Below are 26,661 nucleotides of genomic sequence, written 5' to 3' on the forward strand. Positions count from 1 at the left end.
CCTCGTCCACCTCCACTGGTGGTGTGCGTGCGTGCACCGCGCTCGAGGACGGCATTCCGTCGAGCAGGTGGTGTGCAGCCTCCACCGGTGGTGTGCGGCGGCGTGGCGCGGATGGCGACGGCCTCCAGCAGGGGAACGGCAGCGTGGCGCGTAGCGGCAGCGGCCACGGCCTCGCGCGGTGGCGGTACATCGGCGGTGGGCAACGGAGCCGGAGAAGGGGAGGGAGGCGACGGGGGCGGCGCGCACACATACCTGCAGAGGCGCGCGTGGAGAGGAGCGGGCGGCGGCCGACGGCGGCTGCGATGGCGACGGCGAGGCTGCGACGGCGACGGCGAGGAGCGGCGCGGCGGGGTCTCTGTGCGTCGACGACGGCGACGGCGACGAGCGGCGTGGCGGGGTCTCTGTGCGTCGAGGAGAGGAAATGGGGGATTTGGGGAAATTGCGCCGCGCGGCTAAGTGTAATACAGGGGAAGACCCTTTCGTACCGGTAGGTGGAAAGACCTTTCGTACCGGTTGGTGGTACCAACCGGTACCAAAGGTTTTTTTTTTTGTTTTCTTTTTTCTTTTACTGTTTTCTTTTGTTTTGCTGTTTCTTTTCTATTTCTTTTTTCTTTTCTGTTTCTTCTTTCTTTTCTGTTTCTTTTCTTTTGTGTTTCTTTTCTTTTCTTTTTATTTTCTATTTCTTTTCTTTTCTATTTCTTTTTATTTTCTATCTCTTATTTTCTATTTCTCTTGTTTTCTTTTCTATTTCTATTTCTCCTTTTCTATTTCTGTTTTTTTTTCTTTTCTGTTTCTTTTTCTTTTTCTTTTATGTTCCTTTTCTTCTCTTTTGCTTTTTTTTCTATTTCTTTTTTGTTTTCTGTTTCTGTTTATTTTCTGTTTCTTTTTATTTTTCTTTTCTTTTCTATTTCTCTTTTTCTATTTCTGTTTTTTCTTTTCTATTTCTTTTTCTTTTCTTTTTCTTTTATGTTCCTTTTCTTTTCTTTTTCTTTTTTTCTATTTCTTTTCTATTTATTTTTTGCTATTTCTTTTCTTTACTCCCGCCACGACGCCGTCCGCCACGACGCCGCGCGGGAGAAAAAATGCGGGAAAGAAAGGGCGGCAATAAAATTTTATTACGATTGAACTCGAATTAAAAGTACATAGATCATCTGAAAATTAAGAGACATGGCTAGATTCGAATCTTGGAGTCATTCAGTCATAGTCGTGTCTAGCCCTATAAACGTCGCCACTGTAGTCGTCATACTCGCTGATGTCATCGTCGCTGGCATCGGGGTCGCGGTAGTCGAACCTCGGCGGGTGAGCACGCGTGGGCTAGGACTGAGGGTAGCGCAGGCGGGGGCCACGGTAGGCCATGACGCCCTAGAGAGTCCGGCCGCGCCACCACAGCCAACGGCCGGCCTCGTTGAAGTTCGAAGGAGGCGGGCCGCCCTCCTCCTGCCTGGCAAGCGCCCTCTCACGCCGATTGATGAAGAAGCTTTCCCAAGTCAGGTTGTAGTCGGGATGCCACTGGGGATTCCTCCGCTGCTCTGGCGTGAGCTCTAAGTAGTAGTGGTTCGTGATGGCCATCTCGCGCGCCACACCTAGAGGGACTGGAGGGACCGGTACGCCTCCGACGCTTAGCAACCAGCCGGTCGGGACGCGGTAGCCCGGCGGGCAGGGGTAGTTCAAGGCGCAAAGCACCTCCGCCTCCCGGGGGGTTAGAGATACGATGGAAGCCATGGGAGAGAATGATGAGGTTTGCATATATGAGTCTAGATATGATATGTAAATGGAGGCCAAGCCTACATATATATAGTGAAAAAATGGCGGGAAGACAGAGGCGGGAACCGGTGGAAAGCGCGGGAAGAAAATAGGCGGGAAACCTTTAGTACCGGCTGGTGGGTGCAACCGGTACTAAAGGTGGTTTTTCTGTCATGTAACAAAACTGTCGGTGGGATAAGGACGCGTGGGAAACATTTAGTACCGGCTGGTGGGTGCAACCGGTACTAAAGCTGTCAGCAGGATAAGGACGCCCTGCTCGATGATGGTGGATTAGTTTATATATCCTTTTATCTCGGTTCCTGGCTGGAACCGGTGCTAAAGATGGGGGGGGGGGGGGCTAAATCTGGGGGAGGCTTATCTGGTGTTTGCCTTATCTGGGGTGGTTTCATCTGGGGGGGAGGGGATTATCTGGAGGCACACACCGCTATATATAGCCGCTTCGGCGAGAGTAGAGAGAACAAAGAGAGAAGATGCAACGACCAAGAAGGAAAGAGCCTCTCCGGCGAAGTTTCTCGAAGATGTCTTAGATGGCCGGCCGTCTTAGACATCTTCGGAAGCTTCGCCCGAGAACTCTTCCCGCAAGCAAGCTAGGAGTCCCGCTCGCAAGCTGCTAGTATACACCCAACAAACAGTAGCTCATGGTAAGGAGCTAGGGGAGAGCATAGAGAGCTTCCAGGGAGCTGGTATATAACCCGACGACGGCGACCTCGAAGGAAAGAGCCTCTCCGGTGGAGTTTCTCGAAGATGTCTTAGATGGACGGCCGTCTTAGACATCTTCGGAAGCTCCGCCCGAGTAACTCTTCCCGCAAGTCCCGCTCGAAAGCCTCGGAAATTTTTTCCTGCAAGCCCGTGAAAGCTACTTAACTAGTAAAACAAGCCAACCATCTCCATTGTTAATATCTTACATACAGTAACAGCATTGCACAAAAGTGATTTGCATATTGAGATACACAAGTTATGATCCCTATATATAGCTAGCTAGTCTTCTGAGTTTTCTTCGTCTGTTTCCCTTTCTTCTTACTGCGACGCAACCATGGACAATCTTCATTGTTTAAGATGATGCTTGGGTCAATTTTTACCTTGAAGGGTGGAATATCATCAAACTTATTATAATCTTCTGACATGTCTGTCTTGTCCTCTACTCCCACGATGTTTCTTTTTCCTGAAAGAACTATGTGCCGCTTTGGCTCATCGTATGATGTGTCCTCTTGCCTTTCTTTTCTTTTTTTTCGGTTTGCTAGACATATCCTTCACATAAAAAACCTGAGCCACTTCACTGGCTAGGACGAATGGTTCGGTGTCGTACCCTAGATTCTTGAAATCCACCGTAGTCATTCCGTACTGCGGGTCTACCTGTACCCCGTCTTTCAGGTTGAACCATTTGCACCGGAACAAAGGGACCTTGAAATTAGGTCCATAGTCAAGTTCCCATATCTCCTCTATGTACCCATAATATGTGACCTTGTTCCCATTGCAATCTTCTGCATCAAAGCGGACACCACTGTTTTGGTTGGTGCTCTTTTTGTCTTGGGCGAAAGTGTAAAATGTGTTCCCATTAATCTCGTACCCTTGAAAAGTTGATATAGTAGAAGATGGTTGCTTGGCCAACAAGTACAGCTGCTCGTCATCGGTGACATTCATGAGACGTGTTTGCAACCAACCGCCGAAAGTCTTCATGTGTTCTCCATCAATCCAATCTTCACGTTGCTCCAAGTATTTAGAGCGTAAGATATCCTTGTGTTCCTCTTTGTACGGAGCCACCAAGATGGAATTATGTAGAACTGTGTAGTGTGCTTGAGTGAAAGAATGTTCGTCCATACACGTTGCAGATTTCTTTCATAGCGTGCCTTTTCCACGCAGTCTCCCCTCATAGCGCGATTCAGGAACACCGATCGGCTTAAGGTCAGGAATAAAGTCAACACAAAACTCAATGACCTCCTCTGTTCCATAGCCCTTGGAGATGCTTCCTTCTGGCCTAGCACGGTTATGAACGTACTTCTTTAAGACTCCCATGAATCTCTCAAAGGGGAACATGTTGTGTAGAAATACAGGACCGAGAACGCCAATCTCTTCGACCAGGTGAACTAGGAGATGTGTCATAATATTGAAGAAGGATGGTGGGAACACCAACTCGAAGCTGACTAGACATTGGACCACATCCTTCTGTAAATTTTGTTGAGTAAGTGGATTGATCACCTTCTGAGAAATTGCATTGGGGAACGCACATAGCTTCACAATGGGTACTCGAACATTTTCCGGCAGAAGCCCCCTCAATGCAACCGGAAGTAATTGTGTCATAATCACGTGGCAGTCATGAGACTTTAGGTTTTGAAACTTTTTCTCCGACATGTTTATTATTCCCTTTATATTCGACGAGAAGCCAGACGGGACCTTGATGCTACTCAGGACTTCAAAAAAGATCTCCTTCTCCTCTTTGGTAAGAGCGTAGCTGGCAGGACCTTGATACTTCTCTGGATTCAGGTTGTTTCCTTCGTGGATACTTTGCTGGTCCTGCCGTGCATCCGGTGTATCTTTTGTCTTCCCATACATGCCCAAGAAGTTTAGCAGGTTCACGCAAATTTTTTTCATCACGTGCATCACGTCGATTGCAGAGTGAACCTCTAACAATTTCCAGTAGGGTAGCTCCCAAAATATCGACTTCTTCTTCCACATGGGTACGTGTCCGTCAACATCATGCGGAACAGATTGTCCGCCGGGACCCTTTCCAAAGATCACTTTTAAATCCTTGACCATATCATATATAACTTCCCCAGTAGGGCGGGTAGGCTTCGTTCGGTTATCTGCCTCACCTCCGAAATGCTTTCCTCTCTTTATTACGTGATGTTGTTTTGGAAGAAATCGACGATGCCCCAGGTACACATTCTTGTTTCCCAAATAATTACTGTCAGTCTCACCTAAACAGTGTGTGCATGCATTGTATCCCTTGTTTGACTGCCCTGAAATGTTACCAAGAGCAGGCCAATCATTGATGGTTACAAATAACAACGCTCGTAGGTTAAATTCCTTTTGTTCGTGCTCATCCCACACAGGTACACCTTCGTCACGCCACAACTCTAAAAGTTCTTCAACCAATGGCCTCAGGTACACATCAATGTCGTTGCCGGGTTGCTTCGGGCCCTGGATGAGCACTGGCATCATAATGAACTTCCGCTTCATGCACAACCAAGGAGGAAGGTTATAGATACATAGAGTCATTGGCCAGGTGCTATGACTGGAGCTATGCTCCCCGAAAGGATTAAAGCCATCTGTACTTAGACCAAATCTTAAGTTCCTTGCGTCATCTGAAAATGACTTGAACTCTCTGTCGATTTTTCTCCACTGCGACCCGTCAGCGGGGTGTCTCAGCATCACATTTTTCTTACGGTCCTCTTTGTGCCATCGCAACAACTTGGCATGGTCTTTGTTCTGGAACAAACGTTTCAACCGTGGTATTATAGGAGCATACCACATCACCTTCGCAGGAACCCTCTTCCTGGGGGTGGACTCTCCCTCAACATCGCCAGGGTCATCTCGCCTGATCTTATACCTCAATGCACTACATAACGGGCATGCATTCAAATTCTCGTACTCCCCGCGGTAGAGGATGCAGTCATTGATGCATGCATGTATCTTCTGCACCTCTAATCCTAGAGGGCAGACAACCTTCTTTGCTTCGTACGTGCTAGAGGGCAACACGTTCTCCCCTGGAAGCATCTTCTTTATTATTTTCAGCAACTTTTCAAATCCCTTGTCAGAAGTACCATTCTCTGCCTTCCACTGCAGCAATTCCAGCGTGGTACTCAGCTTTTTCTGACCATTTTCGCAATTTGGGTACAACAGTTTGTTGTGATCCTCTAACATTTTCTCCAACTTCAAACTCTCCTTTTCATTTCCGCAGTTCATCTTCGCATCAAGAATGGCCCGACCCAAATCGTCATCCGGGTCATCAAAAATCGGCTCATCGAAAATGGGCTCTTCTTTAGCTTCGTCTTCCCCCATTCTACTATCACCGTCTTCAGTGAATAAGGGATAGTTGTCACTATACTCTTCTTCTTCGTTGTCTTCCAATATAACCCCTCTTTCTCCGTGCTTGGTCCAACAATTATAGCTGGGCATGAAACCGTTCTCCAGCAGGTGGACGTGAAGGGTCTTCGAGGTAGAGTAATCCTTCATATTCTTACAGGAACTACATGGACAATACATGAAACCATTCGACCGCCTGTTTGCCTCAGCCACGTTGAGAAAATAATGCATGCCATTAATGAACTCGGGATGGCACCGGTCACCGTACATCCATTGTCGACTCATCTGCATTTTATATGTATATCAAAAATCATTAAATACACAACATCGTGGATATATGAGTGACCAACTTAATTAATATTCAAGTTCATCACATAAAACTAATTGTTTTTTATAAAAAAGAAGAGGGGCTCACCGAGGTGGTACCGTGCCGGCTAGGGGACGACGCTGGCGATCGACGACGGTAAGGACGGGGATGATACTAATTAAAACCTACAAAACATACCATAATTTCAGCTCAAATTGCATATAAAAAAATAAAATCACTAACTTAGGCATTTCATCGAACACCTTGCTTGCACTAGAAAAATAATACGAGTTAAAACTACCAAAGAAATGAGCTAAATTAGAAACGCCGGAAGGAAGGATGATATTGCTAACCCTTGGATAGATGTATGCCGTTAATCTTGTTAAAATGGTGGAGAAAAATAAAGATTATTGGAGTGTGAGAGGTGCAAAATATTTGGAAATGTGAGGGAGGAGGAGAATTGACCCTTTAGTACCGGTTCCTTAGATGAACCGGTACTAAAGGTGTAGCCCTGGCCCCACCTCAGCCTGGAATTTGGGCAGAAACCCTTTCATACCGGTTCATAACACGAACCGGTATTAAAGGGCCATAATGAACCGGTATAGATGTCCCATCGCTGGAACCGGTACTAATGATCCCTTTAGTACCTCCTCCCTTTCTTCATTTTCTACTAGTGCCTCCTCCCTTGCTTCTTCTCCGTTCCTATCCATGATATGAGGACAAGAACTATGTTGTGTATGTTAGTGGAAGGAGACTACCTCGCAACTTTTACCTTTGTGTGATAGTATCGAGGCGATCAACCGAACCGAGAGCAAAACCAATTGTATCGGGTACACACGCAAAGTCACACGCAAAGGCTAGCAAATCTAGTGGTAGGTGAGTATGGTGGAAAACCAAGAGATGAAATCCGAAATTAAGTATGTTGTTAAAAGTGGGTGAGGTCCAAAAATCAAGTGTCCAAAGTGAAGATCACTATAAACACGGAAAAGTTGTGGAACGCACACACGAGATAAACGGGGTTAGTGCAACCAAGGAATGAGCGGAAAAAAGAAGAAGCAATTAGCAAAGTCGATGCTCGTTGTCACACTAACTCAAGGAGAGGCGATAGCTAGGTTGCATAGAGATGAAACACCAAGATTCGCACAAGGTCTCTCTTCTCTATCTCTCACGATTGCTTAAAAGCTTATCAACTCCTTTTGTATCGGTGGCACTTGCACTTTCCTCTTTTTTTTCACTAGCACACTATGCTCTTACACTTTTGCTTTCCGCCCCGAGCTTTGCTTATGAGCTTTACTCAACACAACGCACACCCTCACGGTCGGGACCTCGTGCAATGTTTCGCAACACTCGGAAAGCTTCGCTCGGTGGGATAGATCGCAAAAAGAAGAGGGCTACAAGGGAAACTACAAGTTAAACCTGCGATGGTGGTGGTGGTGGCGTTGTGGTGTGTGGGATCCGTAAATCGAGATTGGTTCGGAACCAGCGTGGCGCCCGGTCGGCTAGGGCTGGGGCCGGATGACCCGGTCTGGGGGCCGGTCGGCCGGTTTCTGGGACGGGCGACCCGGTCTGTGGGCCGGTCGGCCGGTTTCTGGACCGGCGGGCGTTTGTCTCTCCTGTTCGTCCCCAAACCAAAACCAAAAGATCAAAACGAAGGGAAACGATGGAATTGGAGGCTAAAAGGTGGGGGAAATAGTAGATCAACACTAAAGACACCAAATCCACGGATCAAAACCACTCAAAACTCAACAAAATCGCAGATCCATCAAAAGGCAATTTAGGGCTATTTTTGGGGATTTTTTTTAAAAAACTTTCAGAGATCAAATTGGGTGGGTGGGGGGGTCAAAATCGCGGTAACCAAAAGCTGCTGATACCATATGATGCGGTCTAAGACCTAGGGTTTGGCCCGATCTTGCGAAATCAACCCGAAATCAAAAGGGGAAAGGTGGGAAGACGAAGAACACAAAGAACACAAAGATGAACACAACAAACTCACACACGCACACAACCCGATACAATCGAATTTGAACTCTCGTGGCTCGATGGACCACTCCGATAGAATCACTCCGGGAGAGATCGCGAGATAGAATCCCTGGGTGAGAGATCGGGGTTGGAGAAGGATACCGGTGAGAGAGAGATAGAGTGGATCACAGTAGAATCTCAAACACAAGTAATCAATCCGCAACAAGAGTAGCCTTGGAGGAAACATAGGAGGAATTTCCTAGAGGTTTTGAGCTATGCTCTAGTTTTTCCCAAATCTATGTCTAAAAAGCAGGTATGGGCGCCCTGGGCACTTATATAGGTTTACAGGGCGACTCAGGTCGAAGAGGTACAAAAATAACCGACCCAGAAAGATCTGGTCGAGACAGACCCGTGAAATCCGGTCAGGGGACCGCTCCAACCGGGCCTGGGGCTGGCCCATCCTGTTCAGACCGGGTCCTGGGCCGGATGGTGACCGGGTGGGGCTCCCGGAGCCCCTGGACTGCGCCCGGATGGCCCCGGCCTGGGATCCGGATTCAACCGGGACAGAACCGGCGTGCCGCCCGGACGGCTGGGCCTGGGACCGGGTGGCCCGGTCTGGGATCCGGTCGGCCGGGTCCTGGGCCGGCTGGCTCCCCTTGTCGGATGACTTCGTGTCCAGCTCCTTGCCCATCTTCACGTCCAGCTGCTCATCTCCTCCTCGTGACCATGGTGTGTCCTCCTCTCCGGGGTCTTGACGCACCTCGTACCTAATAACCAAAGCATGTCGGCATGAGGTAGCAATCCATCCAATGGGGTACCGAGATCGAGTGTAGTGAGGAGCAAGTTCACCTTATCGTGTAGCGCTTTGACTCGAGCTCGCGTCATTGGTCCACTTGGGGGACTTGTTGGTCTTGGTGTAGCGTCATCGGTGAGCGGGGCTACATCACACCTCGACCTGATGGTCCCCCCTGCCGTTGGCTTGGGCCGCAGTGGCAGCGGGCTCGGCACCGAAGGTGTTGGGGTGTGTTTCACGACGGGGAATTGCTTGGATGTTGCGCATAGGCTGTGGTGCGGCGGCAGCCCCTTGGGCATCAAGCTTGTGTGGTGGAGCGGTCTCATGACGTTGGGGTGGTGCCCTGGTCGTGGTGGCAGTGGCTACCCTTGGGCTGACCATGGGGTGATGCAACGGCTCTAGGTCTAGGCTTCCACCTAGATCCACCATCAATGCGGCTACCGGTCACTCGAAGGTGCATGGGGAGGTGGCGCGGTGTGTATTGTGGCGCTGCGTTGGGTATCGTGCTCGGAATGGAGACCATTGGGTTGGCGCGAGCGTGTGGTTCTCGCGTTGGCTTGCCTCTTCTTCCGCCGGAGGGGGTCAGCCAGTGGGCGACGTCGTGGGGGGGGGGGGGGGGCGCTTGCTCGGCCTGGATAAAGGTGGCGATCATAGGGTTTCTCTCGCGCCAAGGCGAAGATCTTCTTGATGCATGTCTTCTTTGATTTTTCCGAAATGTTGAGTTTGGAAGTCTTCGCCGACGAACTTCCAAGTTGAGTTTAGTTCCATGGTGACGTCAGAGGCGGTGAATGTCATGGAAGCTGATATTTGAGGACAAGTAATGGTGATTTGAGCCTTTGCTGCGAGGAGGGATTTTCTTGATGTTTGGGGCTCGTAGCAACGGTATGCAGTGGAGCGATAACACAGGTGATGTTCGAAGTCTTACCTTTCAGGGTGAAAATCTAAGCTCTGCCTTTAATTGGTTGTGTCTAGCACTGGATTTGTTGAATACATTGTTTTGAGAGCGATGGCTATCTTCAAGGTGAAAACCTAAAATTTATGATCGAACGACTATGGTGCTTATACACTGTTTTCTTTTTGGAGGTGTCATTTTTAGAGCTTGGATTTTAGGTGTTTTTATGGTGGCTGTACTGCTGCTGCTTCAAGAACTGGATCATTGCAGCAGGACTTTTCTTATTTTAGCTTCTTCTTTCTTTTGGTTATGTATCCGTCCTGCTATTAGGTTGCGTTCTTGTAGAGTTAGTTATGTATCGGTCTTGCTATTAGGTTGCGTTATTGCAGAGTTAAATATAATTTATCTTCGCGATATTAATATATGAAAGGATGTCGTCGTGGTGAACAGACAGATGCCATGGGATGGCTTAATTTGGGGCCGAATGTGCGCTAGAGGATCCGGGGGAGGGTTTGGTTAACAAGGAAGGGATTGGTAAGAAACCGGTATGTATACTCAACTTGGCTCTTGGCCTGAGGAAGAAGATGTACAATGCGTACCCTAGCTCTGCTAGGACGAACTACACAGCTTCTCTCTTACAGCTCTTCGCCACTCGTTCTCTGATCGTCCGATCCGTCCCGTGCAGGGGTGTGCCCCCTCTCCTTATATAGGGTAGAGGGTGGCTTACAAGGCAAGAAACCCTAAAGCATACTATACGATCAGAGCTAATTTATAAAGCTTCTTTGGCCTTGATGACGCTGGCTTCATCTTTAATCAGGGGCTAATGACCTCCACCGGTATCTTTAACGTCATCATCTGCTTTAGCGCCAGGGCTTCATTTAAAGCTGATGTGCTTCGCTCATCCATTTCTTTTAGTCCTCGAAAGAATCTTTGACTGAGTGCCGACATGCTACAATGAAGAGCTTACCGGACCCCCGGTACCTTACAGTGGGCTCCGGAACCTTTACCTTAGTGCTGAAACCCTCTGGATTCCAGCACTCCGGCATACCCCTTCTTGGGATACCGGTTTACCTTAGCATATGCTTAGAAACAAACCGGACTAACCTTTAATCCGGTACCAGAAGGATAAAAACATGGCGTATTTGCCATACTCTTGGTATACCAGGGGTCATCCCCCGACATTAGTCCCCGAAGCTGGTATGGTCCGGTGGATCCTATCCGATGGTCCATTCCAGGTTCCTTTTTACAACGTACCGTATTAATCCTTCCGGTTTCCATTTAAACTCATCCGGCACCTTGCCGAACTCACTTAGCTAAACAGCTTCCACGAAACATCTTCGGCTTCTTTCTATCGGTTTCTTTGTCTTTAATGCTTGCCTCGACGAAGTCGAGAATATCGCGAAGTCTGTGCCTGTCAGAGACATGCGCACTGTACCTGGCGCGGTAGTGTCAGACGTCTAATCCTTCGACTCCCGCGCACAGTTAATGCGCCGCACCGGATCCCTATGGCCTCCCGTGTGGCATCCTTCGGGGGCGCGTGTATCTCTATGACACGTGGCAGCCCACGAGCCGAAACGGTGCGGGCCGAGCGGTTTTCGGCCCACGGCCTCCTTTTTTCTTATAAGAGGACGACGGTTCCTCGTCACTGCTCCCCCACATTCTCACTTCGTCTTCCAGTCCTTGTGCGCATACTCCGCTCGAGCTCTCCGCGCCGCCGTCAGCCGCCGCGCTTAAGCTCTCCGGCGAAACACCGCAGGACCACCCTGTGGAGAGCGCCAGGTCCTCTTCGACACGATTGAGCACTCTCGCTCCTCTTCCTCAAGCCAGGGGCGCATCACCGCGGAGGAATCCCCTTCGCCGTTCGCCGCCATCAACCGCCTCATCGGAGAACTCCGGCGAGGCCTCGAGTCCGTCGCCCCGCAGGACCTCCGCCGCCATCCTCAGGTCAGCTTTCCTAGATCTCACATTCTCTTCCTCTTGTTGTTCAGATCTTCGGTGTAGTGGGGAATTTATGCCTCTTTCTTTTCGATTATCTTTCCTTCGTAGATCTTCGGGAAGAAGTAGGTTTGGGGAAAACTGTTTGTAACCCTCTTCACACTTAGAGAGAAACATGTCTTCTGAAGAGACCGATGGGCTGCCTTCCGGCGGAACCCAGCTTAGCAACTCCCTTGAGATTTCCTTGGGGGAGGAAGAACCCGTCGCCCAGGAATCCTACGGGCTCGACGAAGAGCTCGCCCGAACAGATGAAGGTACCGGGCAGGACCAAGAAGCTAGCAGCTCTGGCCAGGCTTCCGGCGCAAACTTGCCTGTATACTCCCGTGGGGCCTGGAAGGGCTCTGATGTAAACCAAGCAGAAATCGACTGGCTCTACCGTTCCCAGAGGATACCAGAGGAGGTGATGTACCGTATCCCTGGCAACGAGCTGGAGCCCACGCCCCGGCCCGGTGAAGTCGTGGTCTTTGCCGCTCATTTTGAGCGCGGCTTCGGACTCCCGGCCTCGAACTTCTTTCGGGAGCTCCTGGACTTCTACAAGCTGCAACCTCACCACCTTCCTGGCAACACCATCTTTTACCTCTCTTCTTATGTTACTTTCATGGAGGCTTTCATAGGCCTCCTTCCCACTATCCCCACTTTTGCTCGTTTCTATAACCTTCGGATCAATTCGGTCCAAGGTAAAAACCGTCCGAACCCCAAGCCCGTTGTATAGTGCGGCGCGTGCATCCTCACGCCCCGCCAGGGCAGCCCTTTCTATAAATTTTCCGGCTTAGAGTCTTGCCGGTCTTGGCAATAGACTTTCTTTTACGTTAGGAACCTCAGCTCCCACAATTTCATCAATCTTCCGGCGCCCCTGGCGCACCGTCTCGGGCGAACTGGAAGTTCAACCCCAAGGACACCCATGTGGAAACCAACAGGATCATCCGATTCATGGGGAACCTCAACAAGAACACCGGTATCACACCTGATGATATCGTGTGTACCTTCGTCTCGTGCCAGGTGCTGCCCCTACAGAGCCGTGCCCACAAGATAGGCTAGATGCGCGGCCGGAGGGACCCGACAAGGCTCACCACCTTTAGGCTGAGCAAGTCTGACGTGGTCCTCAAGGCCAAGCAGATTTGCAGGACCGAGTTGTCGGTTAAGTGGCAGTGGGGCCTCGTACCTCTCAGCCGCAAGCATCCCCGTTCTTCTGAAGTAAGAACTTAGGGAATCTGGGATGATATTTCCGGTATACTTTTGAACTGTAAACTGACTTAGTCTTTTTCAGGTACAGGCGCGCTTCCCCCGCATCGAGGCCAAGGTTCCGGAATCCTTTGAACCCTCGCGCCGGTTCTGGGACGACGAGGATCCGGATCCTTTTGTTGTGGGGAACACACAAGATGGGACGCACGCACACCCCGCGCCCCGGTAACTCTTCTGTCCCAAACATGGACAATGTTACCGACTCTGATGATGATGTTGTCTGCCTTGAGGTATTTCCTCCGCTTCTTTTGACTTATATCATTTTTCTGTGAGGCCAGATGAAGCTGACCAGGCCCCCCAGGTCCATGAGCACGTGGCTCCTCTTGCGGCCGAGGTAGGCCCGAAGTTCGAAAGAGCTCTGGCCCCCAGAGCCCGGAAGGACAAGGCCCCGGCCTTGGATGCCGGCCCCAGCGAGAGTTCCAAAGTCCGCAAGGCTCCGGCTTCTGATGCCGGTTCTGGCGAAGCTCCCCCCGCCAAGCGGTACAAGAAGGGCAGCACCGGGCCTGCCGGTCGCAAGTGCCAGCCAAGAATCCCGGTCTCCTCTGGGTAAGACTCACCCTGATATCTTTTCGGTTTAAGCTTATGTATCTGCCATCTTATTTGGCTACCCTTTATGCTCTTATCTTTTCAGGCCCGCTTTGGTTCTTACCAGAAGCGCACCCGGCATGAGGCCGGAAACTGCTGAAGAGACCGGAAGGTCTTCCCCTCCTCCTCAACAGTCCGGTACCTTCTGGTGCCGGCAAAGCTCCATCCTCTCCTCGGGGAGGTAAAACAAGTTCGGGGCGTGCGGCTCCTAAATCGACACATTCCCGCGCGGAGGAGGAAATCACCTCCCCTCCTGAATGTACAGACACCAGCGCCAGCAACATGGGTGGCGGCTCACAAGATGTCGGGCGGTCGGAACCTTTCGTTCCGGTCGCCCCTGAAAGGAAAAAGCAGAAAGCTACCGCTTCCCCCTCTAAGATCACAACAACAACCTCCTCGCCGGCCAAGGCCTCAGCCGCGCCGGCGCCTACCAGCAAGCCACCTCCTGCTCCACGCCGGAGCCCGACAGAGGGCGCTGCGGTGACTACTGAGCAGCTCTCTGCCGCAGTCACGGCCGCGACGGCGCCTGCCTCCGGCTCCCAGGCCTAGCCTTTAGTGCTTCATACCGGGCGCGCTGCCGTGGCCGCTGGGGAGAAGTCTCTGTCCCAACTGGGGCGGATACTGGAGCTGAACCGCGGCGGCGCTTCTCTGGGTGCACTGCAGCCGCTTGTGGAGCGGTGGAACCGTGCTGACCTTACCGACGCCACTCTCGGTGTCGGCAAGGACGGCAAGGTGAAGCCTGACCCGCGCGGCCCCCGCAGCACTGTGCAACACTTCAACCGGCTGAAGACCGCGATGAAGGTGTTCGACAATGCTTGGCATGACGCCAATGGCAACGTGCTGGTAAGACATCTTTCCGAAACCTGAATCTTTTCTTTATTCTGAATCCTTTCATATTCAGAACCTGTAGATATATCTTCCCAGTCCCCGAGTTTCGGGTTAAGCGCATAGCACTTGGCGCGAAACTTACTTCAAAAAACCGGCATAGCCAGTCCCCGAGTTTCGGGTTAAGTGCGCACCACTTGGCGCGAAACTTGTTTTCAAAAAACCGGCATAGCCAGTCCCCGAGTTTCGGGTTAAGTGCGCAGCACTTTGCGCGAAACTTGCTCCAAAAAACCAGCATAGCTTACACTTCTTTTTTTCTGTGCAGAGCGTATTGGACACCCGAAAGCAGGTCTTTGAAGAGCTGTTGTGGGAGCACCAAGGCCTGGCGGAGGCGTTTGCCGCCCTCCAGCTAGAGCATAGCCACTGCCGAGGTTCGCCCGAACTTCCCCGGCTTCTTTCGCACCGGTATCTGTATTCTTTAAACTTTAACAACCGGCTCCTTTGCGCAGCTGCCCTGCCGAAAACCTCCGTGGAGGACCTCGTGGCCCAGATTACTGCGCTCAAGGGTAAGACTTGCTCCGTGGTTTGTGCTCTTTGCTTTTTATCTTTTGCACCAATACTCATGCTTTCCGGATTTCAGCTGCCCAAGATGAGCTTGCACTCCAGCACCGGCACGAGCTCCAGGCCCAGCGGAATGAAACCGCTAAGCTTAAGGATCAGCTGATCCAGGCTGGGTCGGAGCACACCAGGGCTGTGAAGGAGGCAATCAGCGCCGGCCCGGCCCAAGTGGAGGAAGCCCGGCAGCGGTTCGCTGAAGCTGAGTAGCAGCTGCGGCAGGAGCTGAAGGTGGAGCGGGACCAGCTGCAGGAGCAGAAGGAGCACATCGAGGCTGTTCAGGTATACCTGACCGACTACGAGGATATGGTTAAGGATACCGATGCTAGGGCTTTGTGTGAGTTTTTCTCCCCTTTCTTATAAGCTTTTGGGTTTTTATCTGCTGAGCCGTAGACCGGCTTGTTCTCACACTTGTTTTTCCCTTTTGCTCAGATCTCTTTCCGGATTCCCAGATCCATGCTGAAGCTGCTGTCGCCAAGAGTTGGATTGAGGAGGTGGTCGACGCCAACCTCCCGTGGACCACTAAGGACCACCTCGTCGCGCTATACAGCAGGATCTCACATATGCGCGCCGTGGACCGGACTCTTGGCCTGCTACCTGAAGCTGCGCTGTCGGTGTTCAAGAGCCTGTGGCCCGACGAGCCTGCTCAGGATACGACCAACCTCCTTGCTCAACGCCTCCAAGGTGCCGGCCGGCGGCTAAGCGAATGGCGCCGCTCTGCTGCCCGTGCCGGAGCTGACATGGCCTTGCGCTTTGCCTGCTCCTGGTACGATGGCCTGGATCTGGATGCCTTGCACAGCATGCGCGACGACGCCCCCACGAATAAGGATCCGGCAAAAGATGCCGTGTGTCGCGCCAGGGCCTACCAGCTTGCCAGCTACGCCACCACCACCACCTTCATCCCCGTCCCCGCCGGCATCGTCGAAGAACTTTCCGACGAGGAGGAGGAGGAAGAAGAAGCCGGAGACAACGAGGTCGAAGCCGAGGCTGAGGTCCCCGAGGAACCGATTGCTGGCAACGCAGAGCAAGCTCCGGAAGCTCCAGCTGCCCCTGAAGATTCAACCCTGCTTTACTAGACCCCATGATCCTGTCTTATCGAAAAACAATATCATCAAATTTCCCCCGGTATGCCGGGGTGGGATAATGTAACATATACTTTAAGTCCTTTTGGTCCTGCTGAGACAAGTAACTTTTAGGTTTGCATGCTAAACTCTTTAAGCATATATGCATTCAGGTATTATGTGGTTTTAACTTGCTCATTATTTTCCGCTTTGATTTTGCATGGTGAATGCTCCGGATTCATCCTCGAGTTCAATCCGATACATACTTGATTCTTTCACTTTGGCTCTGCCTACCTCTCTGGGTGTTTGGCCTACGAGTCTCAAAGTTCATTTTCCAAGCAAGTATTTTCTCGAACTTAGAGAAAAAACTCGATTTTTTCACAAAAAACCGGCATAGCCGGGGTTAGTTAAATTTTTTCCGGATTGTCTTCTTTCGGTTTCTTTTCGTTTTTCACGTGCTTAGAACCTTCCGGTTTATCTTGCTTGCCATGAAGCCGGGTTGCGGACAGCAGCTAAGTCGAAGACTCCTTTAGGTTTAGCATGTTACTAAACCGGAAAGGAAAGCTTCCGACAGAACAAACCGGTATACAGAAAAAATAAACTCATTGATAAAAGTTTAAAGTGAAGCAGATTCCGGATTAATTCCCGAGTCCCGTCCTTTGCATGCTTGGTTCTTTTACTTTGGCTCTGCCTACCTCTCTGGGTGTTTGGCGTATGAGGCCCAAAGCACTTTTACCAAGCATGCAATCTTTTGAACTTAGAGAAACAATTCGAAACTTTCCACCTTAAACCAGTATAGTGTCAACACCCGGATTTTTAAGTCCGAATGCCTATTATGTCATACATCGCAATCCCAGGAATATTGTTGTTGCGAGGCATAATAGTTAGGTATCACAGTCATCATTCATTACAAACCATAAAGTCTTACAATTTGGAATCACATCATCCATATTACACGAATAGTTGATCTATTGATCAACAAACACACAGAAGTTCAAATGCGGAAGCGTAAGATACAAGGACTCTCTAGTCCACAGGCCAACGCTTGACGTCGGAAGACTCCTAGTTGTCGTAGGCATCCTGCTGATCATCTCCTTGTTCATCTTCGTATTCTGGCCATTTGAATAGCCAGGGACAAAGCCGTGAGTACTTCCAGTACTCGCAAACTAATACTAAAGTAAGTGCTAGACATTTCTAGTAAGGTTTGCTAAGCTCTAGTTTATTTGCAGAAAGCTAGTTTTAGTTCACAAACATTGAGAAAAGCTTATTCCAATACTAACTAACCCAGGTGGGAACATTAGTGTCATTCCCACCATCCAAGTGGTGATTTCAACTCAATCCACCACAAGTCACTTCACCATCATTTTCAAAAGTATGACATCGGACAACTGTATGGCCTTTCCAACCGTCCGTAACCGTGGACGCGGCTATTCGAATAGGTTTACCCTCTGCAGAGGTTGCACACTTGTGCCACAACATTTGATTTCATCCGCCGGGATTTCCCCGAATCATCGTAACTCAGTACGCGGATCATCAACCATAACCTTTCACTTACATACCCTAGTATGAGCACCTCTCCCCATGAGCTTGGCCTCCCAGTGAAGACATACAGTCAGCCTGGGAACTGCACAGGGCTTGGGCCGGACATTCATCTCATTTCACGTCATATCGTATCCTTTCTTTTGTTGTGGAGGCAGCTTTCGGCATAACCCCGATGACGCTTGTTTAGAGGGAACCCATACTAAGATGCATAAATTTCCAGTTAAGCCCTACCCATAATCAGGTATTGTGGGGGTACTCAAAAATTGGAAAGGTATCGCATCCAAACCAACATCATGTTTTATCAAAAATCACCATCTTCTCTTGGTCATATTCACCTTCAAAAATCATTCAATGGAATGAATCATCATTCCAAGGTTTCAAAATCCTTTCAAAGTCACCAGTTCCCATCTAGAGTAGTCAGGTTTTATTTCATTAGCAATAGCTCTAAATCATGAGGGGTGCTACCTTGCTTTGCTTGAAAGAGGCTAACTTCACTACCCTAGTAACCACTTGTACTTTGACCAAAGTTAACTATAAAAATAACTTATTTAGAAAACAAGTAAAAACTTGTAATGTAAAAACTTGGGGTAGGCTTATGTAAGAAAAGATAAGAATCATGGTGCCTTGCCCCAAAGGGGCTTTGCACTTTGCAAGAATATTAGCTTGCCTTGGTAGTTCTCAAACTGATCCTCCTCCTCCTCTTGGTAGTATCCTTCTTCTTCGGCGTACTCTCCGGTGCTACCGTCTAGATTTGAATACGAGTATAATTACTCACTAATTCAATGGCTATTCCATACATCACATATAAACACACAAACTAATCTATGCACACAAATAAAATAACTAGGTGCATGGGTTGTGTTGTTTGAGGAGAATTTACTCCTTTACCATTAATATGTAAATGATAGTTTCCTTAGGGTTTGTGAGGAATAATTTCCTCTCATTGAAATATTAAGATTTAATCTCTCAAACCATCATAGATGAACTTATATTGACCCAAGTCAAATGTTCATCATCATCATTTGAGAAAATGATTTAAATGAGGTAGACCACCTCATGCCATTTAATATCACTACATATGATTTAAATCTCAAGTAATTCATATAAGAGATTTTGGACCCGAGGTACAAACATCCCATGAATTCATGTGAGACAAGTTTAAATGAAGTGTAAGACTCCACACAATTTGGTTTAATAGTTTTGGACAATATCAACTAGTTAAACTAGCCATAATATCCATTAATTAAACCATGGCATGATCATGCAAAGTGACCACACCATTTTATTGCATAAAAAATTAGTGTAGGTCAAATGTGAGCTATTAGAGTTGGAATTAACTTAATATCTATTTTGGTTGATTTTTAAGAATTATTTGAATAGGGAAAAGTCCCTGTCTTGTTATTTTTGTCAGATTAATTCTACAAGGAATCTGGCCATGAGACCAGTGGAATTGGAAAGAGAATTTCTCTAGCTTTTCAACAATATAAAGTTCACTAAATTTGGTTTAGCCAATTTGAAACTATTCAATTTCCAAGTTTGTACTGTAAGAAAAAGTTTGGAAATTGTTTGAAACGAATTTGAATTAAAAGGCCGGCGGGAAAGCTAAATGGGCTCAGGGATTTAAAAATGGCCCAGAGCCAGCCCACCACGCGTCTGTGCCCGCGTGGGCTGCCTGACAGGGGGTCCCGCCTATCAGCGAGTCTTAAAACCCGAAACAGTATGGAGCAGCATGGGGCGTCGGATTAGATCGAAGATCTACGGCTGGGGTTCATCGTCCCGCCGGCGAGAGAGGGGTTCACCGGCGGCGCAGGTAGGGGGTGGGAGAGCTCACCGCGGCTCCAGCTAGGGTTGGCAAGGTGCGCGATGAAGTTGTGGACGACGGCGAGTCGACTGGTAGCAGCGGCTCCTCCTGGAACAGCTCCAATCGACGGCGGCGTCCACCAGGTACTGGCGGCTCCGATCTCCAAATTGGGGCGGCTCCGGCGACGATCGAGTGAGTGGGGTGGTGGTGGAGAAGCAGTGAGAGGTGGGGAGCGAGGTGGTGTGCTTGGTTTGGTCCAGGGAACGCGCTATTTATAGATGGGCGAGGGTGCTGCGGGGCAGAGGCGAAGTCGACGTGGGCGCGGCTTCTCCGGCGAGCTAGCGGGCTAGGCGGCAATGCTGTCGGGTGCTCCTCGTCCAGGCGAAGCTAATGGTGGCGACAGCGTGGTCGGGGAGGGCCTGGTTATGTCGCGTTGCTTCCATGTCTGCAGCGCCCGCGGCGGACCAGGGTTGGCTTCTCCGGCGACGGCGGGTGCGGGTCGTGGTCGAGGGCATGTCTGGCGGCTTCCAGGTGGCGAGTGCAAGCTCAAGGCGCTCGAAGGGGGTCCAGGGCGTGAGCGAGGTGGCTGCGCGGCGCGTGTACTGGGAGCGTCCGCGCGCGACATGAGCGGCATACTGGCGGGTCTGGGCGCGTGCTGGGCACGCGATCTCCGGCGACGGTCGTCGTTCTCGTCGGCCAGGGCGGTGCTAGGCGTTGCTAGGAGGTGCGTTGGCGTGCTGTGGCGCAGGGGCCAGGGCAGTGGAGGAAGGAGAAGAGAGGGGGTGCGGCATGAGTGGCATGGGCCGGCATGGCCATGCCATGCAAGCTATGCTTGCCCTCCTTAGGGTTTCTATGCTGCATTGAGAGTGAGAGGGCACCAGGGGACCAAATGGTGTAGGTTAGAGTAGAGTTGTTGGGTTAGATCACTATTTGCTATAGTGTGTAAATAGTGCCCAATTTGGAAAATGCAAAAATATCCAAATTTGAAATAATTCAAAAGGTGAAAGTTTTTGAAATGTGAGTGTTGATACAAGTTGTAAATGACCAGAGGTGAATTGAGGTGGTGGTGGAAAAGTTTGAAATCCAAATTTGGCAAAATTGGTTAAGTGTGGAATGTTGCACAAGTTAAAAAGTTGGAACTTTGGATGAGCATAGCTATTGATCAAAGATGAATTTGGCATGATGATCTTCACCAAAGTTGTTCACCTTGATGTTGACTTTGAAATGGTTCAAAGAGTTAGCAAGAGTTGGTTTGGGAAAAATGAATGGCAAGGGCTAAAAGTGGTGATCAGACTAGAATTGTCAAAATTGACCAATATCATATGTGAGCTAGTTTTGTGTTTGAAAATCATTTGCAATTTGAATCCTTGATTCCAAAAGTTGTAATGAGTGCTTAGAAACATTATTCAACTAATGGTGAAGACCAAATAGGTCTAGGGTCAAAATTTATAAAAATGCCATAAGGCATATGTGAGGGTTTTTAGGGTTTTGCATTTTATGGATTTTCTCCCTCTTTGCTTTATTTGGTTGGTGATCTTCACAAGATCACATTAGGGTTTTAGAGCATATCAAATACAAGTAATAACAGTCATCATGGCATAACAAACAAATGCACAAGTCCTATGCATGGTACTATATGCAATTAGAAAAGTTTTTGTTGGTTTGAAATTTTGCTTTCTGGAATTCTCTAACTTTTTTTTATTGAAATTTGGGGTGTTACATATAGGGACGATGAAATCAACACAAGCATACAAGATTCTGGTAAAGGCAATCCCCGAGTTTCCTTCGAGGTGCCGGCATGTTCATTGATAGCAAATAAGGTACAAAAATGAACTCCTTACATCACATCCTCATGAATAGAAAGGGCGGAGTAGTTCTACGTTCCATGGGAGCTTGGTCTCCTCCCCTGACATGTCCGTCTTTCCTTTCTTTGGTTCCTGCGCGTCGATCAGGTAATAGGCATCATTGTGTAGAGCCTTGCTCACAGTGAAAGGCCCTTCCCATGGAGGTGAGAGTTTATGCCGACCCTCAGTGCGCTGCCTGAGGCGCAATACCAAGTCTCCTTCCCGGAACACTCTCGGGTTTACCTTCCGGCTATGATAGCATCAGAGGTTTTGCTGGTATATGGCCGTTCTTGCCAGGGCCAACTCTCCTTGTTCTTCGAGCAAGTCGACATCATTTTCTCGAGCCCCTTTCACCTCTTCTTCGGTGTAGAGTTGAACTCGTGGTGAGTCATGGATGATGTCGGTTGGTATGACCGCTTCTGCTCCATATACCATGAAAAATGGCATGTACCCGGTAGACCGGTTTGGTGTGGTTCTTATGCTCCACGACACTGATGGTAGTTCATCAAGCCAACATCCTGGCGTTTTCTCAAGAGGCTCGATAAGCCGCAGTTTGATACCGGACAACACGAGTGCATTTGTTCTTTCCACTTGTCCATTTCCCTGCGGGTGTGCCATAGAGCATACATCCAACTGGATGTTGTTGTCATCACAGAACCACTTGAACTCTCCTTGAGCGAAGTTGGTTCCGTTATCAGTTATGATGCTGTGCGGGTATCCATACCGCAAGATGACATCTTTCAATAATTTGACAGCAGTGTGCCCATCACATTTTGCGATAGGCTTTACCTCAAGCCACTTGGTGAACTTGTCGACCATCACCAAGATGTGGGTCATTTTTCCCCTTGCTGTTTTGAAGGGTCCAACCATGTCTAGGCACCAGACAACGAATGGCCAAGTTATCAGTATGGTTTTTAAGCCGGATGCTGGGGTATGATTTTGTTTGGCATACCTCTGGCACCCATTGCATTTTCGGACCAAGTCCTCCGCATCCTCCAAGGCCGTGGGCCAATAGAACCCATGCCGGAGTACTTTTGCCACCAGCGCTCTTGATGAGGCATGGTGTCCGCACTCTCCTTGGTGCACCTCCAGGAGCATTTCTCTCCCTTCTTCCGGTTCCACACATCTTTGTAGGACACCGATGACACTTCTCTTGTACACCTCCCCATTGATGATGGTGTACGCTTTGGACTTTCGCTGGATCCTTCTTGACTCTGTTTCATCTGCCGGCAGGCCACCGTTGACTAGGAATTCCTTAATAGGTTTTATCCAAGTCGGTGCCTCTCGAACCAGAAAAAGTGGCACGTCGATATCCATGTGATCCACCACCATGGTTTCCTCCGGCTTCGATTCCGAAGTGCCCGGGTTTCCTCCGTCGATGTCCATGGGCACCACATGAGATTCTGGTACGAAGATGGACTCTGATTCCGGATTTGGTTTGATTGAGGGTGTCCTCAAATGCGCCAAGGCTATTCCAGAAGGAATTTCTTGCCTAGAAGAGCCAGCTTGGACAGCGTGTCGGCGGCTTCATTTTCCGCACGAGGCACATGGTGGAACTCGCACCCTTCAAATAATCCAGCAATCTTCTGCACATGGAACCGGTATGCGGCCATGTTGGCATCTTTTGCATCCCAGTCTCCAGAGCACTGCTGCACCACGAGATCTGAATCAGCGTAACAAATGATCCGGTGCACGCCGATTTCTTTTGCGACTTTTAGCCCATGAATCAGAGCTTCGTACTCAGCGACGTTGTTTGACGCCCTGAAGTGCACTTGCAGTACATATCTCAAGTGATCCCCTTTTGGTGAGGTGAGAACCACTCCTGCACCGAGACCCTCTTTGAGTTTGAATCCGTCGAAGTGCATCTTCCAGTAATCCACTTCCGATTTGGGCGGCTTGTATTGCACCTCAGCCCAATCCACCAGGAAGTCCGCCAATGCTTGTGATTTTATGGCATCCCTTCTTTCATATGCCAGTACGTAAGGTGACAGCTGAATTGCCCATTTAGCAATCCGCCCGCTGGCATCTTTGTTGCCGATGATTTCCGAGATTGGTGCCTCGCTTACCACTTTCGTCGAGTGTTCCTTGAAATAGTGTTTGAGTTTAGTGGCGGCCATGAACATGCCATAGGTCATTTCTGGAAGTGCGGGTAGTTTTTCTTTGAGAGGGAGAGCACCTCGCTCAGGTAGTATACCGGTCTCTGCACGGTTTTTCCTCCCTCCTCTCTTTCTACCACGATCACGACGCTCACGACCCGGTTTGTCGCTGTGATGTAGATTAACATGGGTTCCCTTTCCAGAGGCGAGGCCAATATCGGCGTTGTGACGAGCATTTTATTTAGCTCATGGAAAGTGGCATCTGCCTGCGGGGTCCAGACGAAAGTATTTGACTTTCTCATTAAGGCATACAATGGCAAGGCTTTTTCTCCCAGCCGGCTTATGAACCGGCTCAAGGATGCCAATGATCCAGTGAACTTTTGCACATCTTTGAGGCATTGGGGTGGCTGCATTCTTTCAATGGCTCGAATCTTTGCTGGATTAACTTCTATACCGCGGCTCGAAACCAAGAAACCGAGCAGCTTTCCGGCAGGTACGCCGAAAGTGCATTTTTCCGGATTGAGTTTCATGCGGAACCTTCGCAGGTTGTTAAATGTTTGCCTGAGATCATCGATCAAGGTTTCTTTTACCTTTGTTTTTATGACGACATCGTCGACATAAACCTGCACGTTGTTACCGATTTGGTCGTGAAGGCATTTTTGCATACAATGCTGGTATGTTGCGCTGGCATTTCTCAAACCAAAGGGCATAGTGACATAGCAGTAAGCCCCGTGCGGGGTAATAAACGCAGTCTTTATTTGATCCTCCTTCTTCAGGGGAATTTGATGGAAACCGGAATAAGCATCCAGAAAAGACAACAGTTCGCAACCGGCAGTGGAATCGATCACTTGATCAATCCGGGGTAGCGGGAATGGATCCTTCGGGCACGCTTTGTTCAACTTAGTGTAATCGATACACACATGCGCCAGACTTTTGGGGCTTTTGGGTCTTCTTCCTTCTTCTTCTCGACCTGCATAGGATTGGCCAGCCATTCGGTATGCAGGACTTCCACAATGAAGCCGGAAACCAGTAGTTTTGTTACCTCCTCTCCGATGATCTTCCTCCTATCTTCAGCAAACCGGCGCAGTGATTGCTTCACCGGCTTCACGTCCTTCCAGACGTTTAGAGAGTGCTCAGCCAACTCCCTCGACACACCCACCAAGTCATCAGTAGACTAGGCAAAGATGTTCCGATTCTCACGGAGGAAGTCGACGAGCACGCTTTCCTATGCCTGGTTATGGCCAGCGCCGATGCGGACGGTGCGCTCGGGGTGAGTCGGATCCAGCACGATGTCCTTGGTTCCTTCCGTCGGCTTGAATGCCGGTCCGCTGAGCTGGCCGCTCATCGCCGCTAAGTTTTCCTGGGACGACTGAGCCAGCGCAACTGCGGTTTGAATCCTCTTCTTTTCTTCCGTGATCACCAGCGATTCGGCTAGGTTTGATCCGGCGGATACAGTTTCCAGCGACACTTTGTAGTTTCCCACCACAGTTAGTGGTCCATTGAGTGCCGGCATCTTCATTTTGAGGTAAGCCGTGTGCGTCGAGGCCATGAATTTGGCCAATGCCGGTCTCCCCAGCAGCGCATGGTACGGGCTGTCGAGATCAACCACTTCGAACAGGAGGTTCTTAACGCGGCAATTTTCGCGGCCACCAAACATCATATCAACTCGAACTTTGCCCATGGGTGAGCAGGACAGCCCTGGCACAATACCGTGGAAGGTCGTGCGGCTTGGTTCCAGCATGTTTGGGGTTATGCCCAGCGTTTGCATAGTGTGCGGGTACATGATGTTAATGCTGCTCCCATTGTCCACCAGCACTTTGCTGAACCGGACTCGCGATGAGGGTACGTGCATGATCGGATCCACAACCAGGGCATATCCACCTGGATTCGGCATCACTTTTGGGTGATCCTTGAACGACCAAGTAATTTCTTGATCAGACCAAAGCATGTACTTCGGCACTGCCGGTATCACTGCGTTCACTTCCATGGAACGGCGATGCACGCTTTGCCGGTCTCTCGGCTCTGTGACAAACACAACACAACACACATCTGGGTCATGGTAAACATTCCGGCCTACAGGTGCCGGAGGCGGGAACTGATTGTTTCCCTGCGCCACTTGATGGACTTCTTGCTGCTGTGGCCGGTTCTGCTGAGCAAAAACCGGTTGCGCGTTTGCCCCCGTTAGCGGCGGTGGCGGCGGTATCTTTTCGAAACCTTGGTTCCGGGCATCTTTCATAATGCCTCTCTCCATTACCCTTTTGGTCCAGGAGCAATCTTTTGTCAGGTGGTTCGCCGGCCTAGCCGGATTGGGTGTGTGCCAACGACACGGTTGGTCCATGGCGGATTCCATGGTGTACTTCTCCTGGTCTTGCCAGGGTTTCTTCTCGGTCCACTGCTTTTTTGGACCCGCCCATGGCTGCGATCCGGTTTTCTGCCTCTGGCTACCGCTGGCGCCGGAATGATCCTGCACCACGTGCACTTGTTGGGCTCCATACCACCTATCCGGGAAATCCTCCCTTCTCTTGTGGTAGTTGTTCCGGTTGTGATCCAAGCATGGTGGGAACTTGGGCTGTGAGTCACCCGCGATCGCTGGTTGCATTGGGTCTCCCAACGCATAGCTATCAGCCACCCGGATCATCTCCGCCAAGGTGGTCGGCATGTTTCTCTGTAGCTTTTACCACAGGGGTGAGCCTCTCCGGAATCCATTGGCAAACCAGGCAATCGCCTGAGCCTCGATCACACCTTCGCAGGAGTTTCTTGTGGAACTCCAGCGAGTCAAGTACTCACTACAAGAAATCTGCCATAAGTTGACAAAAATAAGGTGTCACTGAAACGTCACTAAATGCTACTTGTGACGTTACGGTGACGCTTTTCAAAACGTTGAAAGCTGGGAGTCAGCAGTGACTGCTTAAGACGTTCCACTTGAAAACGTCGTAGAGCTTTGTGACGTTTTAAAATGTCACTGACGGCATGACGTTCCCAAAACGTCATGGGCACCTGCCCCCGAGTCCAGCGTGGCAATCCGACGTGGCAAAATTATGACGAAACCAAAACGTCTTAATTCGAAATCAGCCCGGTCCAATTCTGTATTCTACATGGGCCGAGCCCAATAATTTCAGCCTTTTACCGTAAGCATTGGCCTTTGTTTTGGTCCATTTCTGTTTTTGGGCCTTAGCCTTTTTGCACCCTTTTCTATTTTGGGCCTCACCATTTTTACAGCCTTTCTCTATTTGGGTCTTAGCCTTTTACGATCCATTTATTCTTGGGTTGGTCAGGTTTATATTAACAAGATTAGACAATATATAAACATCAACACA

General features: G+C 49.6%; 1 protein-coding gene across 1 annotated transcript; it reads right to left on the reverse strand.

Moving 5' to 3' along the window:
• Window positions 1–22,717: 22,717 nt before the first annotated feature.
• Window positions 22,718–23,365, reverse strand: LOC139833293 (uncharacterized). The gene is made up of 2 exons (XM_071823529.1): window positions 23,030–23,365; window positions 22,718–22,894 (listed from the first exon to the last, which is right to left on the reverse strand). The coding sequence occupies exons 1-2, from the start codon at window positions 23,363–23,365 to the stop codon at window positions 22,718–22,720; spliced, it is 513 nt and encodes a 170-aa protein (XP_071679630.1).
• Window positions 23,366–26,661: the final 3,296 nt, after the last annotated feature.

Source organism: Lolium perenne, chromosome 1, assembly GCF_019359855.2.
Source record: "Lolium perenne isolate Kyuss_39 chromosome 1, Kyuss_2.0, whole genome shotgun sequence".
Lineage (NCBI taxonomy): Eukaryota > Viridiplantae > Streptophyta > Magnoliopsida > Poales > Poaceae > Lolium > Lolium perenne.

Coding starts and splice junctions, on each gene's coding strand:
- LOC139833293 (XM_071823529.1), bottom strand. CDS start 23,365: ATGGCCGCCACTAAACTCAAACACTATTTCAAGGAACACTCGACGAAA. Junction 22,895..23,029: donor AAGGGGATCACTTGAGATAT/GTACTGCAAGTG, acceptor GTGGTGCAGCAG/TGCTCTGGAGACTGGGATGC.